The sequence below is a fragment of the Trichomycterus rosablanca genome, chromosome 20 (genome assembly GCF_030014385.1).
Source record: "Trichomycterus rosablanca isolate fTriRos1 chromosome 20, fTriRos1.hap1, whole genome shotgun sequence".
Taxonomy (NCBI): Eukaryota; Metazoa; Chordata; class Actinopteri; order Siluriformes; family Trichomycteridae; genus Trichomycterus; species Trichomycterus rosablanca.
Window position 1 is genome coordinate 24,834,533 of NC_086007.1, and position 18,504 is coordinate 24,853,036.

General features: G+C 45.1%; 1 protein-coding gene across 2 annotated transcripts in view; it reads right to left on the reverse strand.

Annotated features, from left to right (window-relative positions):
* Positions 1 to 2,282: 2,282 nt before the first annotated feature.
* Positions 2,283 to 18,504, reverse strand: part of sik2b (salt-inducible kinase 2b) — a 43,374-nt gene continuing 27,152 nt past the window's right edge. The window contains exons 7-15 of one of the 2 annotated variants that reach the window (XM_063017105.1): positions 16,664 to 16,890; positions 16,148 to 16,294; positions 15,495 to 15,653; positions 11,547 to 11,778; positions 11,189 to 11,458; positions 9,335 to 9,495; positions 6,554 to 6,661; positions 5,937 to 6,025; positions 2,283 to 5,672 (exon numbers count right to left, since the gene is read on the reverse strand). In XM_063017105.1, coding sequence (XP_062873175.1) covers positions 5,144 to 5,672; positions 5,937 to 6,025; positions 6,554 to 6,661; positions 9,335 to 9,495; positions 11,189 to 11,458; positions 11,547 to 11,778; positions 15,495 to 15,653; positions 16,148 to 16,294; positions 16,664 to 16,890 — 1,922 coding nt within the window. In that variant the 3' untranslated portion in view covers positions 2,283 to 5,143. Of the gene's footprint in view, positions 5,673 to 5,936; positions 6,026 to 6,553; positions 6,662 to 9,334; positions 9,496 to 11,188; positions 11,459 to 11,546; positions 11,779 to 15,494; positions 15,654 to 16,141; positions 16,295 to 16,663; positions 16,891 to 18,504 lie in introns of both variants that reach the window. The other variant, XM_063017104.1, reaches the window with a different exon arrangement.

The window sequence follows — 18,504 nt, forward strand, 5'->3', positions numbered from 1 at the left end:
TCAGATTAACAGTTTGTGCCACAGTAGTTACTGTAACCAAATTTCCTTTTATTGTGTCGCGTTTAGGTTTCACCTCCAGAGCTACAACAGCTTTTCCTCATCGATAAACCAATGTAGTCATTACATCAGCTTTTACAATCCGTAGACCTGTCGTCAAGAAACGGGTCTCACATGGACCCTAAGAGGTCCTGTCTTTAAAGTTTTGAATCCATTAGCCATTTAAGCTTAAAAACAATGGTGTATTACGCTAGCCCGATATCTCAGTGGTGCTATCAGCTGGGCTGGGGGCTTGGCTGAATTCCTGCGATGGGTTGCCACCATGTCCAAGGTGTGTTCATGCCTTGCCGTCTATAATTCTTGATGGAATTGGACCATTGTGACATTGATGAATCAAAATAAGGAAAAAAGATTTAATACTCATGATGGTGTCCTGTCCAGAGTGTTGCTGCATTGTGCCCAGTAATTCCAGGGAAACCTGACCCAATATAACACTGACCAGGATAAAACATGAAATCTATAAAGGTTTTATACACCTGTTAGTAGTGGGTGTGGCTAAAACACCTGAACTCAGTAATGATTATGTGTGTCCACATACTTTTTGGCCAAACTGTGGCGCTTACAGTGTTCTGTTACTCTGGATTGGACATTTTTTGGATGGGATTTGGTTGGAACTCCTTGTTCTTGCTGTTTTTGATGTTCCTCGCTGCTGGCGGGCTCATGATGATGCTTCATGTTCTTTCCACTCGTCAGATCTTTCACATTCAGATCTGGATTCAGTCAGACTCGGCTCATGTGCTACACTGATGAAATCTGGCGAGATCCGTCTGACAGGCTGCTCTCATGCAGGTGCCAGCCTCTTGGTAAGGCGTGCCAATCTGCTGGAGGGTACGGGTTTTATTTTTTTTGGTGGCCTGTTGCCATGGTGAGATGGCTGATGAAGAATTAATTACTGGTGATGCTGGAGACTGCTATGTGGCTGCTATGTGGAGGTCAGGGTAGGAGAATGAGTGAGTGTCTTGGAACCCGAACGCTCAACAGAACAGCGGCTGTGCTCGCAATAGGACTCGTTAATTAACGTTAAGGTGGAATAAACGGCGTCAGATTTCCTTGTGGTGCTTCAGGATCATTTCCTTGTTTAATGGAACATCTCATTAGGTGGTCACTCCTGGACATTTTCTACCAGGAGTAGCTGGAGCCTCAGGCTTGGATGTGGCCAGGGACTCCTTTGTGTGCAAAAAATAAAATCCACAGACCCTCATATGTTTCATTTAATTTCCATGTTTGACCACAGTTTTTCCCTGGTCAAGGTTACGCTGGGTCCAGTTTCTCCAAAATTAATTGGTCACACCAATCCATCGTGGGGCCCACAGACAGTTAATCATGTCTGTATGCAGATGCCCAACTGGCTTATGGCACTGCACGGGGTTCTAACCTTGGATCCCAGCGGTAGTGAGTTATCCAGATTTACTGCTCTACCCAAATAAAAAGTCTGTGATGATGTAAAGCTTGCTCGACTGTCCACAGTGTCACCTGTGTTCCCCACAGTGCATTTTAAAGAACACTAGCATGATGTTCCAGGGTATTCCTGCCCAGTGGAACCAGACCTGCTGTGACCTTGACCAGGATAATACGGTCAATAAAAATTTATATGGTTTCTAAGCAAATCAGCTGGGTCAGATATACACACATACTCACAATTTATGAATGATGAATTTGGTACCATCAGCTTCTAATTCTTGATTATCATAGTTGACCACAGTTGATGACTTTTCTGTGCCCATATAAATAGGATTAGTTATTAGTTATGTCAGTGCACTTAATATAAACTACAATAAACATTGGATTCTTTGCCAAGGCCAGGACAAAAAAATTGGAGGGTCTGATGTAATCAAGAATGCCAAAATAAAGGGGTTTCATTTAAATATAATTTCCATTAACCACTTCATTTTGGTCAGGGTCGCAGTGGGTGCAATACTGGGTGCAAGGCTGGAATAGCCTGGACAGGGCACCAATCCAATTTCCCCTTTAGACATAGCCAATCATGGCTGTATTAACATTGGTGGGCTGGTGTAATAGACTGCTGTACCGCACAAGTGTCAGGGGGGTTTAGCAGCTACTTATGATAAAACTTAAAAGCTTGTTGTTGATTACATGGACAAAAAGCAGGAGTTTTCTTGCATCATAGCCTCAATATTTCAGTCCACTGGTCACAGTCAAGTAAGCTTTACTTTGCCACAGACAGACATGACTTTTACACAAACACAATAAAGAACAGCACAACGTTGTTGTTCGATAAACCTTTTTAATCTGAACAGCAGGTTAGCTTGTGTGATCACATCAGTAAGAATCAACACAGAAGTGATTTATGTTATTCTGCAGCTGTAATGATGATGATGATAATGATGATGATACTGTAACACATTCATGATTCTGTTCTAGCTGTTCATAACAAATATTGCTATTAATACTTTTCAATGGCGAAACACCAACGGACAAAACAGCACGACTTAGAGAGAAAGTAACCGAGAAGCTTCGAACTCCACACGGTGGGGTTGTACAGGGAAACTTCAGCCATGACTTTGGTTTTGTACCTATAGAAGCCTGGGTGTACTTCCATTCAGTGTGTATGTCAAACCCGAAGTAGAATCAGGAAATAAAAGGAGGTCGTTCGGATTTGAATTTTTAAAAGAAAAACTAAAAGGCACACTGAGCACGGATCACACTGAAATGATTCCTCGTCTTATGAAAGGACGTGTGACGATCTTCCCCCCGTTTTCTACACTGAGCAGAATTCTCACCGCCCCGGAGAGAACGACGTGCTGTTTATATAACTGCGGTGAGCAGGATTCGACAGAATGAGCAGAGCGGGTTTGACTTGTCTGACTGCTACATCCACTTTCGCTACATTTCCTTTTGCTTCCTGGGGAAAACAAAACGTGCTCTGGTGTTTTGTTGGCCTCTCCTGCGAAGCCTCGGCCTGTTTCTCCTATTACGTCAATTTTCGTAATCACATACCTATTCAAGTAGATTCGCCAAGTGCTAAAAACCACACCAGCTTAGATTCAGTCTGTATAAAAACCAACACCATCGGTTGGCCGTAATCCAGTGTTAAATGACTAAGCTTGTCCTGTCCGTTCTGGGCTGTATTAGTTTGCTGAGCACACATTAGTGTCAAAGGTAGTCGGACGTGTTCAGTCAAAAATGTAGGAGTGTGTGGTCAACACACCCAGAGGTCACCTCCAGTACAGCTCCATCGTGGTAACTGACAGTGTTTAAAGAACGCTGTGATTCATTCCGTGTTTATTTGAGGTGAACAGTTAAACAGGCGAATGTTTAACTGCCGTTTCTACCAGAAACTACCTGAACACGAAGGCCGGACATTTAGGGCACATTCACATGAGAAGCGTTTGCTCATCGCTGCTTTGCTCAGTGCTTGGCTTGAGACGAATCTGCATTTGTGTGGATCCAGTCTGAAAGCTCCACATGTATCTGTGTGTATCTGGATTTTCCTCACAGTTTCACTTTTAAACTTCTGTTCGAGCTTGAGGTTCTGAGGAATTGTGAGAATCAGCTTTTCCAAGAGTCTAAAATACTTAACGTGATTTAATGTATTAAAAGACAACATAGCGGTAAGTTCTCTTCACTGATGAAAGTCCTCGCTCGTTGTTTTAACACAATAAGTCACGTTAAGCTTTGTTCGTACGGCCTGAGTCGCTTTTACAGCAACATATCAAACAGTTCGTCTCATTGGAGGTGATTTGAAATCAGGTGAACAGGTGAGTCCAACGCGCCCAAGCTAAGCAGCACCGTTACACTCCATAGGAAACAACGGCACAGCTGGCGCAAAAGCGAAAGCGGTTTTGCCGCTTCTCATGTAATTGCGCCCTAACAGTCAGTTCCAGAATTATCAGAACCACTGGCACGGCTAGAAATTACACGAACCTGAGCGTTTCTAAACTCAATCGTTCATCCATGATTGATTTCATTTCTGTTTGACTGGGGTATGAATATGAGGTGAGGTGAGGTGACAGGCCATGGGAAGATTATATATCTCTGGCAAAGGCTATAAAAACTGCTACACAGTACACTAAAATGCTGGTAGTGTTTTCCACAGGCCCTGGAAGCCTTTCAAGGCATCATAGACTCCACAAAGTACCAGGAGATTCTAAATGGAAAAACACTGGTAGTAAATTGAGCAGGCCACACATCCAAATCCACACAAAAATGACTCAATGAGGGCAGAATCGACTTTAAGTGAGTTCAAGAGGACCTAGGGGAGGTCCACAGGGAAGGACTCCGGATTGACGAATGCTTTTGGATTCTCTGATCTTATAAAGCATTATAGGAGAAGACTCTGTGCTCTCACGTGTGCAATAATAATAATAATAATTGGTGGTTTTGTTAGCAACAGTTGTTTGGAAATAAATTGACCAATAAGTTACGTTTCCTTCATATTTTCACGGTTGGATTGAGCTCATTATCTACACCAATTTTTATCTTGAGCTTTTTTATTACTCCAAGGGTACCAAGTGTGCCGATAACTCTGGAGCTAACAGTACTCGGATGGTGACAGAGGATCAATATGGAACCTTGATGCTTGATGTATGGCTTTGTCCACTCTTCTCAGTCCTGTGAGTGTATATTGCTTCAGTATTGCCATAAGTTTTTATTATTAACACTACACTCCACAAGTGTGCACACTGAGCATCATCCTTTTGTATTCAGATAGCCTGCAGAAAGATGCTAAGCATTTGTCCTATGTTGATACGAAAACCTCAAGGATTTGTGCTCTTAGCCAGGCTCTCGGCAGCCGGGCAGTCGGGCATCTCGGCATCGTGTGCTACGTAAAATCCGGCGGTCAGCTGACCCAGCTGTTGGTCAGCCCGTGAGGAGACGAGAGGTCACTCGTAGAGCTCCAGCAACGCTCCTCCACCGGCGTCCTCCCGGAAACTCAGCCATGAACGCCGGCACTGGAGAGCAAGGAGGGAGTCAGGGAGGCGGGTCGAAAAACGGAAAAGAACGCAACCGAAAGGTTCTCATCGCGCAAACCGGTAATTTGCCGTACCATCATCCCTTCCTCCAACTCACATCAACCTAAGCCAATCTCAGGGTAAAACTCTGTATCCCTTACAACCCATCAGGCCTAGTTCACCAGCACAAAGCCGTGCTGCGCGTCCACAGTCTCCATCATCTCACTGTCCACTAGGGCTTCGGTCATCTTCGTGCCTTCTTTTCCAGGCGCTGGCGCTCCAGCCACGATGCACGTTGAAGGTGGATGTCCAGGCTCTAGCGGGAGATCGTATTGCTTCTGGTACAGAACTTCGGCCGGCTGGCACTGACCCTGCTCCTGGGTTTGATAGCTGTACAGCTGCGGGCCTTGGAGCTGAAGCTGGGTGGGAATACCAGCCGGCAACGTAGAGGCCTGCAGGTGGGCGTAATGACCCAGGTAGGGATCGTAGGCCAGGGGTTCAGTGCCAGGTTCCATCAAAGAACTAAAAGGCTGGGCGTTCTGCTGCTGGTGTGATATAGAGCATTGAGCCTGAGGGGGCGCTACAGAGTCCTGATGGCTCATCGGTGGGCAGGGGGCGTAGGGACCCTCCACTATGTGCATCTGGTTAAAATAGGCCTGCATTTGAGACTGCTGCTGAAGATAAATCCTCTTCTGCTGCAACCTGGAAACAAACACACACGTCAAGATTATAGTATTAATACACAGGTTCATTTTATTTTATCACCACTTAATCCTTGACTGGGCGGCAAACCATCATAGGATTCAATCATCCGCCATCTCAGACATAGCCAATCATGTCTAGACACACGGCTGGCCGACAGCATCTCTGAGATTTAAACCCGTGCTAGCGCAATATAAAGCTGTACCATGAAAATAATTGCTTAATGAAATTAGTGAAAGCTTAATTAGTGTGAAGTTTGAGTACCTGTGCTCGGCCAGCTGCTGTTCTAGGCTACGTGGGGTCTCCTTGCAGAACATCTGGCAACTACCGGGGCTGGTCATCAAGCTCGCTTTCTGTAAGAGATGAGAAGAATAATGAATCAGGTGCAGAAGTTTAAAGACCTTGAAGCATTTCTGGCATTCCGACCCAACGAATGAGCCAGGCGCCCAGCCTGCCGGAAGCAGAGCTGAGATTCGAACCGTCGAGTTCGAGCTGTCAGCTCTGGTGTGCTAGCGTGTTTTACCACCTGAGCACCAAAGCAGCACTTCTGAGGTCAGGAACTAATGCTGAATAAAAAGGCCTGGCTCACAATCACGTTCCAAGCTATTGAATAAGTGAGTCTCAGTACGAATTCAGAAAAGGGGGAAGCGGCTGTGATGGGGCCAGGTAATTATTACCCTTCAACCTCGTACATTCCTAGCAGGATTATAACATTATTATAATTATACTGTTCTTATTGGTACTGTTCTTATGTTGACTGTTCTTATAGTGATTGTTCTTATGGTGATTGTTCTTATAGTGATTGTTCTTATGGTGATTGTTCTTTATGAAACTACAGTGAATCTAGCATGTACAGACTGTGAGAAATATTCCAGCATTACCTGGATCATGTGTGCGGGGTACTGGGGCTCCAGACTCTGTCTCCTGGACAGCAGGGCCGGATGGGCACCAGGGTACAACGCCATGTCATGCGGGTGAGCTTCTGCTCCCTGCGTGCACACACAAACACACTGGATGTTAGTTTTAAAGAGAATTTCCCAAACACGACTGGTAAGACTCGTTTGTGCAATAGAACTCAACCGTGATTTGGTCTAAATAACCTGCCTTATAAGTTCGATGTCTTATTAGAATCCTCTCTACTTAGGCAGCTGCCCAGGTAGGCAGCAAGGCAGCTTACTAGGTGTTTGGACAGACCCATAGTGTACTTTACTGTGACCACAGTATGGGTATGAACTGCAAACCAAAACAAATAGCCTGTTGGATATAGAATGAATTTTCATTCCCTATTAATCTGAATGTCTCTTGGGACAAACATCACTTGCTGAATTTGTGACGCCGGTCAGTACATCGTGTGTGTCCGGCTGCCCAAATGCTGCCTTAAAATCAATGACTGGTCAGGAATTTACCCCACTAACACGCTGCACAACAAACATTATATCGTCTTATCCAGTCATTCGTTCTAGTTATATCGTTAGTCAGCAGAGTGATACAGGTGTAGTGAACACTTTTCAGCCAATCAGATCACATGGTGAAAACTACTTGTATAATTGTGGGTTTATGAAAGAGCTGAATATTCACTGGTATGGACAAAACAGACCTTGTGAACCACACACCATTCTGCACCAGTAAATAATCCTCTCAACCTTGGACTTCCACCTCATCTTTCCCGCTCCCATGGGAATGTGTTAGAAGTGACGAATTAATCAACACGTTTGGCTGCTGACACCGACCCTGCTTGTTATTTTTACTTTTTTTTTTTTTTTTTTTACCCCTTTTTTCTCCCCTTTTAGCGCATCCAATTGTTCAATTAGCATCGTGCTTCCTCTCTGTCTATGCCGAACCCTGCCCTGACGGAGGTGATTGAAGCTAACCCGTATCCCCTCCGAAACACGAGCAGCAGCCAGATGCATCTTTGCCACCCACACATTGACGAGTTTGGTGCCACCTAGCGTTGCATGCGGAGAGACACACCCTAAGGGCACCCTCTCCCATCTCTGTGTAAGCGCCTCCAATCAGCCGGCAGAGAACGCAATCGCATTCTGACAGAGAGAGACCCACATCCGGTTCTTTGTCCCACCCCCCACATGAGCAACCGGCCAATCGTTGCTCATATAGCCACTCAGCTTCGAACCGGTAAAGCAAGGCTGGATTCGATACCACGCTCTCAGAATCCAGCCCTGGTTGCAGCGCGTTTCTTTTTACCGCTGCGCCACCTGAGCGGCTCCTGCTTGTTATTTTTAATATTCATACAAAGCTTTTCTCTGGCTGTAAACCCCTGGTGTTGAGCTGGAACAGTGGGCACCAGCTACCAGCATGAGGCCTGTTAGAGCAACAATGGCAGCATTCACTGAGCGCCCGCGACTGTCAGTAAACAACCAGCAATTGTCTGCTGCTTCTTCAGCTACTGAATAAGTGAGTTTGTCTCAGTATGAATTCTTAAAAACTCATTACCCATCAACCCTGTACATTCCTATCAGTATTATAACATTATTATGATTACACTGTTCTTATGTTCTTATAGGTGCTGTTCTTATAGGTACTGTTCTTATAGTGATTGTTATTTTAAGTACTGTTCCTATATGCGCTGTTCATTGGGGACTGTTCGTATAGGTATAGTTCTTAAGGTACTGTTCTTATGGGGACTGTTCTTATAGCAATTGTTCTTATTGGTACTGTTCTTATAGCGATTGTTTATATAGGTACTGTTCTTATAGGTGCAGTTCTTATGTTCTTATAGTGACTGTTCGTATAGGTACTATTCTTATAGGTTATGTTCTTATGGGGATTGTTCTTATAGCTGTTGTTCTTATAGTAATTGGTTTTATAGGTACTGTTCCTATAGGTGCTGTTCATTGGGGACTGTTCGTATAGGTATAGTTCTTAAGGTGGTGTTCTTATGGGGACTGTTCTTACAGTGATTGTTCTTATAGGTACTGTTCTTATGGGGACTGTTCTTATAGGAATTGTTCTTATTGGTACTGTTCTTATAGTGATTGTTTATATAGGTACTGTTCGTGTAGGTACTGTTCTTATAGGTGCAGTTCTTATGTTCTTATAGTGACTGTTCGTATAGGTACTGTTCTTATAGGTGATGTTCTTATGGGGACTGTTCTTATAGTTGCTGTTCTCATAGTAATTGGTTTTATAGGTACTGTTCTTATGTTCTTATAGGTACTGTTCTTATGTTCATATAAGTACTGTTCTTATGGGGACTGTTCTTATAGGTACTGTCCGTATAGATACTGTTCTTATAGAAACTGTTCTTATAGATGTTTTTCATATGGGGACTTTTTATGTGGACTGTTCTTATAGGTGCTTTTCTTATAGGTACTGTTCTTATAGTAATTATTCTTATAGTGATTGTTCCTATAGGTATAGCTTCTTATGGGGACTGTTCTTATAGGTGCTTTTCTTATAGGTACTGTTCTTATAGTAATTATTCTTATAGTGATTGTTCCTATAGGTATAGCTTCTTATGGGGACTGTTCTTATAGGTATTGTTCTTATAGCAATTGTTCTTATGGGGACTGTTCTTATGTTCTTATGGGGACTGTTCGTATAGGGATTGTTGGGTGAGGTGGGGTATATATTAGGATCCTTCTGAAATAAATTAAAATAAACCATTGGGAAAATAATAAATGAAATGAAATCCAGGTTCAGACCTGCAGTAAAGTGTCCAAAGGGTCGTGCGGGTGTGTGTGGGGGTTCAGAGGCCCAAACGAGGGATTCTCTGCCGAGCCCATCTGCTCATAAACCTTGTTGAGCTCCAGGATGCCCTTCGCTCGAGCCAGGTTCTGTAGATGCTGCCGAAACGCCACCAGGCCTGAAAAAGAGGAAAATGAATGAACATTAAAGATGCTTGAACATCCAGGATCACACGAGTTACAGGCGCTATCTTTATCTCTCATCTGAACAACAACGGCTTAATCATCCACTGTGAGCGCGGGTCTGAGTGCTCTTCTGCGGCTGCTTCGTGAGACCTGGCTCTCGGCGCTAATCAGGTTATTTTAGGATCGTCTGTGGCTTGCACAGGTCCACACGCAGCGAGTGATTCACCTTGCTCATTTGATGGTCTCTTCGCGCGTCCCATCGTTACGCACTGAAGAGGCTGGTCGGGCTGATAACATATTCTCTGGTTATTTTTGGGTACTGAAGTGATTGAGGATAATTATAGACAAAATGGCAGGACAACGTGGGGCCGGGGTTTAGCGCAGCCTCCGATTCATTCAGTGAATCATCAGACTGAGGGGGGAAGTAAAGAGGAAACGAGGGAAAAGAGAAGCTAAATGGTATATATATATATAGATATATAAAATTCATCCTATAGAATAAACATGCAGTGGTAGCCTAGTGGGTAGAGCTTTGGGCTATCAACTGAAAGGTTGAGAGTTCGAATCCCAGCTCTGCCATGCAGCCACTGTTGGGCCCTTGAGCAAGGCCCTTAACCCTCTCTGCTCCAGGGGCTCCATACAATGACCCCAGCTTCCAAACAGGCTGGGATATGCGAAGAAAGAATTTCATTGTACTGTACACGTGTATCTGTATATATGACAAAGACAATCTATTCAATCCAGGGCCTTCCCTAAACTGTTGCCACAGGTTGACTGCGCCCCTAAGCACAAAGCAATTGAGATGTTCTTATAGTGGTTGTTCTTATTAGTACTGTTCTTATAGCAATTGTTCTTATAGGTACTGTCCTTATAGGTGCTGTTCCTATGGGGATTGTTCTTAGTGATTGTTCTTATAGATACTGTTCTTATGTTCTTATAGGTACTGTTCTTATAGCAATTGTTTATATAGATACTGTTCTTATAGGTGCTGTTCTTATGGGGACTGTTCTTATAGTTACTGTTCTTATAGTGATTGTTCTTATAGGTACTGCTCTTATGGGTACTGTTCTTTAAGCAATTGTTTTCATAGGCACTGTCCTTATAGGTGCTGTTTTTATGGGGACTGTTCTTATAGGTACTGTTCTTATGGGGACTGTTCTTATAGGTACTGTTCTTATGGGGACTGTTCTTATAGTGATTGTCCTTATAGATACCGTTCTTATGTTCTTATAGGTACTGTTCCTATGGGGACTGTTCTCATAGTGATTGTTCTTAGAGATACCGTTCTTATAGGTACTGTTCTTATAGGGGGTGTTCTTATGGGGACTGTTCTTATAGCAATTGTTTATATAGGTGCTGTACTTATAGGTACTGTTCTTATAGGTACTGTTTTTATAGGTACTGTTCTTATTCATTCAGGACCTTCTCTAAACTGTTTCCACAGGGTGACAGTGCCTCTGTGCACAAAGTGAGGTTCATAAAGAAACTCCAGTGACCTGAACAAAGCCCTGGCCTCAGCCACACTAAACACCGTTAGGATGAATCAGAATGTTGACTGTGAACCAGGCCTTTTAAATCAAATATCAGCACCTTACAAATGCTCATAACAAATTAATTAAATGGATAAAAAAATCCTGCACTTTACCAGAAGAGTGGAGTCTGTTATAGTCGCAAGAGGGTTCTCACCTTGTGTGAGTGAGGTATCGGAGGCGCGGCGTCCCTCTCGGAAGCTGACGGGCGAGCGGTTGTGGGTCTCTCTGCTGTGCGAGTTCAGCATGTGCATGGCAGGGTTGGGCGGTGTCACCCGGCTGATGAAGGGCGGAGTCACTCGGCTGACGGACGCGTTGGCCAGAGCGACCTCGTTGATGGAGGACGTGTCCTCCAGGAGGCTCAGGTCACTGTGCACGGAGCCGGTGTCGTACTCCGAGTCCAGGCTGCCCAGTGAGAACAGTTTTCCTACAAAATAATCCCAGAAACGCACAAATGTTAACGTCACCGAGACGTTCCACCCTCCAGCCATGTTCGGTACCTTCACGACTCGCACCTGCGCTGCTGAGGACCCCTGGCTGGTTGGTGACCTCCGAGAGCGTGTGTCTCCGCTGGCCGAAGCGCGCCGTCTGGTAGGCGTTGAAGGCGTGCGCCGCCTCCTCCTCTGCATCCGGGTCCTCCGTCTCGATGCCTTCGTCTATAGACGTCTCCATCATGTTGCTGGGCGACGACGTGCTGGACTTGCGCACGACAACCGGAGGCAGAGGGTCCAGCATGCAGCCGTCCACCTGCAGACAGCAACGTAGGAGATGGACTTTAGTGTCCGACAGACAGACAGACAGACAGACAGAAACATAGACAGAGACACACAGAGACAAACACACAGACACAGAAACCCACATACAGATGGACAGACAGACAGACAGAGACACATTCAGACAAACATACAGACAGACACAAACACACAGAAACATGCAGATAGACAAAGACATAGTGAGACAGACAAACACCCACAGGCAGACAGAAACACACAGACAGACAGAAACACCCAGACAGAAACACCCAGACAAACACATAGACAAGGCAGTCAGACAGATTGACAGACACAAACACACAGACAGATGGACAAACAGACAGAAACAGACAGCACACAGGCAGAGACAAACACAGAGAAACACACAGATAAACACACAGATAGACAGAGACAGAAACACAGACAAAAACAGACACACACAGACAGACAGAGACACAGACAGACAAAGACACACTCAAACACACAGACAGACTGAAACACAGACAGAAACAAGCACACTCAAACACAGACACACAAAGACACAGACAAACAAACACGCACAGACAGACAGACAGACAGACAGACAGAAAGACAAAGACACACTCAGACAATATCCCACAGACAGACAGCCAGACAGAAACACACACAGATAAACAGACACATTTAGACAAACACGCAGGCAGGCAAACAGACAGACAGAAACGCACAGATAGAAAAAGACACAGTCAAACACACAGACAGGCAAACAGAAACACACACACCTACACACAAACACATAGACAGACAGAAACAGACACAGACACACACAAAAACAAAGACAGACAGAAACAGACACACCTAGACAGAAACACACAGACAGACAGACAGACAGACAGACAGACAGAAACACACAGATAGACAAAGACACACTCAAACCCAAACACACAGAAATCCACAAACACAGACAGACACATTCAAACACACTGGCATAAACAGACACAGACAGACAGACACACCCAGACAAAAACACACAGACAGACAGACAGACAGACAGAAAGACAGACATACTCAGACAAACACCCACAGACAGACAGACAGACAGAAACACACACAGACACACAGATAAAGACACACTCAGACAAACACACAGACAGACACACACACCCAGACAGAAACACTCAGGCAGACAAAGACAAACTCAAACACACTCAGACAGACAGAAACATACAGACAGACAGCACAGACAGAAACAAACTCAGAAACACACAAATAGACAGAAACAGACAGACAGACAGACACACACATATAGACAAAGACTCAGACAGACAGAAACATACAGACAGACAGCACACAGACTCAGAAACACACAAATAGACAGAAACAGACAGACAGACAGACAGACTCTGTGCTTTTCAATCACACATCAGTAATGTGGCAGAGTTATTAAGCTTCCGGCTCCAGCAGACGATTGGAGAAGACATGATCTAATACATGGTTGCGGGATTGAGTAAGGAACCTATTTTTTTTTTTACATTCCCTCCTTCCTTCCCCTCTCGCTTTCTCTTTCCTCTCCTGCTCAGATCAGTGTGTAAGCCTGTGGGGGGTGGTGATGGGGGGGATCAGGAATGCAGGGACAGGAAGTGTGTTTTGGCTGAAAGGCCAGTCAGAAGTCCGGCAGGCAGGAGTCTAAAGGGGCACGCAATCTAGCACACACACACACGGGCTCACACGCACATCCTCAACTGGCATGGATCATCTGGATGTGTTGCCGGGGAAACCAGAGCCCCAAATCTTCTGAGGAGAGAGCAGCTTTTGTACGATTCCTGATGGCAGTTTCCTGCAGCGTGCTGGGTCAGGAATGTTGTTACCCAACACACTGAAAGAGGGGCAGCGTGGGGTGAATAACTGTACTCTTTTCAAATCAAAGCCCTCAGACATCGACTCATCATGTGGCCCCCTAAAAACCACCCCACCCCCCATCATGTGGAATCAAAACCAATAAACAACATCATAAGACAGATTATGTAATGCAGAAAAATGGGTCACACTATCATCTCTGGATTTGGTGCAGGAAAGAGAGAGAGCGGGAGTTTAGTGCCAGAGTTGTTAAAGTGTTTTCACATTCATTCATTCATTCATTTCCACTAACTGCTTTATTACCTCCGGTTTCCTCCCACAGTCCAAAAACATGCAGTCAGGTTAAGTGGAGACACTGAATTGCCCTTTAGGTGAATGGGTGTGTGTATGTGTATGTATGTGTGTCTGCCCTGTGATGGACTGCCGCCCCGTCCAGGGTGTTACTGTGTGCCTTGCACCCATTGAAAAGCTGGGATAGGCTCCAGCAGCCCCACCGCGACCCTGATTGGATAAGACAGTGAGTGAGTGAGTGCTTTATTACCCTGGTCAGGGTTGCTTAGTGTCTGGATCTTAGAGTCTGGACAGTGGTGGCCAAGTGGGTAGAGCTTTGGGCTGTCAAAAGGTTGAGAGTTAGAATCCCGGCTCTGTGTGGGTTTCCTCCGGAAGATCCGGTTTCCTCCCACAGTCCAAAGACAAGCGAGGACAAAAATAGTCCATGACTAAACTTGAACTGATGAATCTTGTGTAAAGAGTATCGACCTGTCCTGTCATGAATGTAACCAACGTGTGAACAACCCTAAATCCTAACAAATAATAAGTGGTAATGGCAAGTATTGAGGTGAGCTGGTGTATCAGACTGCTGCACCTACCTGGTGCACCTTTCAAAAACACACCAGATTTAACTTCAGGGATAAAATCAGGCTCTACATGTAACAAAATGAGTGTGTGTGTGTGTGTGTGTGTGTGTGTGTGTGTGTGTGTGTGTGTGTGTGTGTGTGTGTGTGTGTGTGTGTGTGTGTGAATGTGAGTGTGTGTGAGCAGACAGAGGAAAATGTTTGGGCTGGGATGAAATGTCAGATGGCACGTCCCATGCCTACCACAGCCAGTCTGTTATGTAAGAGTGGCAGCTGAGTGTGGACTACAGAGTTTCTCTCTCACCCTGTCCACGCCCCATTAGAACCCTTTCACACTCAAAACTCCAGGATGATGTGGATTTGTGCCCCTAATCCAATGTAGGATGAAACGATCAAAATCTGACTGACTGACCTCAGATCGTCAGAGTGATTCGTGAGTCATTTACTCAAATGATTCTGCAAATGACTCGTATAAGCTGACGGGATAATTCCCTCTCCTGAACTCTGCAGACATTTTATCTAGTTTGGGATTAGTTAACTAGGCAGGTAAAATACTTATCTAAAGTAAAATTACACCATATGACCAAAAATATGTGGACAACCGTGATTATGAGCTTGTTTAACATTCTATTCTAAAACCATGGGCAAAAATATGTAAGTTTTAAGGCTATAACAACTCAGTCATTCTGAAGAATCAAGAATTAGAGTTTGTAGTGGGCTAGAGAAGGATAGGATGAGGAGGCCTGGCTCACAACTGACGTTCCAATTCATCCCAAAGGTGTTCAAAAGGACTGAGCTTAGGGCTTTTAGCAAGTTTCTTCACAGCAAACTCATCAAAGTACTAAATCTACAGACCTCACAGGGGCACAGTCAGACAGGAAAGAGCCCTGCCCAAACTGTTGTCATATATTTTTATTTGTAATTGATTTTATACACCGGCAGGGTCAGAACTGGCCTGAGGGAGAAAGAGCCGGACTGGGTTTATAAAAAGTGTCAGAGAGATAAAATAACTCTCACTTACTTTAGGAGTTCCCACCTCCTCTTCCATGAAGCTGTGATCGGGTACACAGGAGGACTGCGGGTAGGTGTAGGAGTCAGCGGCGGCCTGGGGCACAGCCAGGGATCGGAGCAGGCGCACATTCTGAGGCAGGAGGCTCACCTGAGGAGCGCCGCTGCTCGACTGTAACAGACAGAAGACAAACACTGGTCATATATCTTTTGTTTTACAGTTTTTTTTAATTATCCATGATATTTAGTCAACATTTAGTCATTGGCTGCATTAAATGACCCATTGATGGACATCCTACTCCAAAACCATGAGCATTAATTAATTAATTAATATGACCGGGTCCACTTCTCCTCAATACCAAACCAAATTAATGGAACAGTGGGAGTTTAGTGGGTAGAGCTTTGGGCTATCAATTGAAAGGTTGACAGTTCAAATCTTAGCTTTGGCACACAGCCAGTGTTGGGCCCTTGAGCAAGGCCCTTAACCCTAACCAGCATATGTGCCTACATTAAATGCTAAAGGGGTGGCACAGCAGCACAGTGGGTAGTGCTGTCCATGTGGGTTTCCTCCAGATGCTCCGGTTTCCTCCCACAGTCCAAAGACAGGCCAGCTGAAGCTATTAAAAATTGCTCTTTCGTCCAATGAGTAGTTCTTCGTACATTCACCATGGTCTGCTCGGCGATGGTACTGGGCCTGCGCTGACGGGCGTCCAGACGCGGCTCCACGGGGAAACTGGACCGGTGAGCCTTCAGCCTCTCTACCAGCAGGTAGTAGATCGCAGCAAAGTGGTTGTAGCTTTTGTTCTGTAGAGACTGCGACACAAATAAATATATAATGTATATTAAAATGATATATATTTTAGTCCACACAGTTTGCTTACTCGCCTTTTGTTCATTAAAGATGCACAGATCCCACTTTTGTCTTTGTTTTAATGAAATACCCACAGCACAGTGGAGGAGCAGGTAGCATGGATGCTGCACAGCACCTAGGGACCTGGGTTCAAACTGTTTCTTCGATCACTGAACTAACGTCCCCTCTGACACGTGTAAATTCGCTGCCTGCTTCCACACAGACATTGATTTACACAGAAAAACACGCTATGCTCTATGTGTTCCTCCACCACTTGTGCCAACGCCTCAGGTGAAAACCCATGCCCCAATTACATCTTTGAAGTAACTCACCTCGATGGTCTTGTGCTGGTCGATCCCCAGGCTGTGCATGAGCCGCAGCACCTGCTCGCTGTACTCGGCCAGGCTGACGTCGCCCTCGGCTTTGCTGCTCTGTTGATACAGCATTGGTCTCTGTACGGGAACGTCCAGCACCATCCACTTATGCTCCTTAATCTGAGCCACCGAGAGGCGCTTGGACGGGTCCAGGACCAGCATCCGCCTGATCAGGTGCTCACAATCTGGAAGCAGAACGTTTAATAAATGTCTGGTACAAATGTACTGATTTCACTGGAACACTTACAACATTTTGAAACCTGATTATCTGTGTGATCAGTACCAGATGTGTGATTACTACAAATTATTTCTAAACTTCCACTTACTGACAAAAGATCAGAAAATCTGTTGATTTTGGTTGACAGCTGAATTACTGGAGTACAGCCTGCTCTTGAATTTTTAATGGTCCTCAAATTATTCCTCAAATTATACAGTATGTTCTTCATTTATCTGTCTGGTGTGTTTAATCATAAGCAGTATTTAGGGAGGGCTTATTTTTGTTCTGCATGTGTTTAAATGCAAGGAGGCAGCGCAGGGTTTGTAATTCTTTCCGCTACGAGTGTGGTCAAACTATCCACTATCCACACTGTCGTATGTACTCGGTGGGTAGCACTGGCGCCTCACAGCAAGAAGGTCCTGGGTTCAATTTCCAACTGGAGCGGTCCGGGTCCTTTCTGTGTAGAATTTGCATGTTCTCCCCATGTCTGCATGGGTTTCCTGCAGGAGCTCCGGTTTCCTCCCACAGTCCAAAAACATCCCAGTGAGGTGAAATAGAGATACCAAATTGTCCATGACTGTGTTTGACATTCTATTTCCTCGGCTGCTCCCGTTAGGGGTCGCCGGCGGATCGTGATCTGCATTATCGATCTGGCACAGTTTTTACGTCGGATGCCCTTCCTGACACAACCCACCCTATTTATCTGGGCCTGGGACTGGCACTACAATGCACTGGTTTATACATCCTAGCGGCCAGGTACCTATAGTACAATTTAGTGTCTCCAATTAGCCTGGCTGCATGTTTTTGGACCGTGGGAGGAAACCGGAGCTCCCGGAGGAAACCCACGCAGACACGGGGAGAACATGATAACTCCGCACAGAAAGGACCTGGACCGCCCCACCTGGGGATCGAACCCAGGACCTTCTTGCTGTGGGGCGACAGTGCTACCCACCAAGCCAACAGTATACCTGTTTCTATATTTTTTATTAGATCTGAAACATGTTGACACCTGCACCAAGAGAAATTCCTTCTACACCTGGTACTGAATGGTGAATGAATAAAGGTTCTGATGCTGATTCTTAAGATTCTGAAAAGAAAACAGAACCAATATAGCGGAAGGCTCAGAAAAAGGAGAATGGCACAGGACCAGCGACAGCATGTACCGTCTCTTACCGTGTAAGAGCCTGACTGTGTGAAGTGCAGGTGAGAAAAACCTCACAAACATCGTTCTATAGAGGAACCAGAAGAGCCTGGTGAAATTCTTCCATCAAAAACATATGAGCTCACCAGGAATGCACAGGGCTCTGGAACAGAACAACCCTGATGGAGGGATGTGAATGACTCAGATCAACCACATGGATCGGACGTTATGAAAAACTTCTTGGAGCCAAACTTTCCTCATTCCTCTCTAACAAGAGATCTTGGACGCTTTGACCTTCACAAACACCTTTTGATTCAGTCCAATTTGGTTCAATTCTCCAAACATTCAACACCTCGTTCCTGAACCAGACTAACCAGACCAGCTTGGGACCAATCATTATCTTGGCCGGCCAGATAATCACATTTTTGTGCTGCGGCAGTA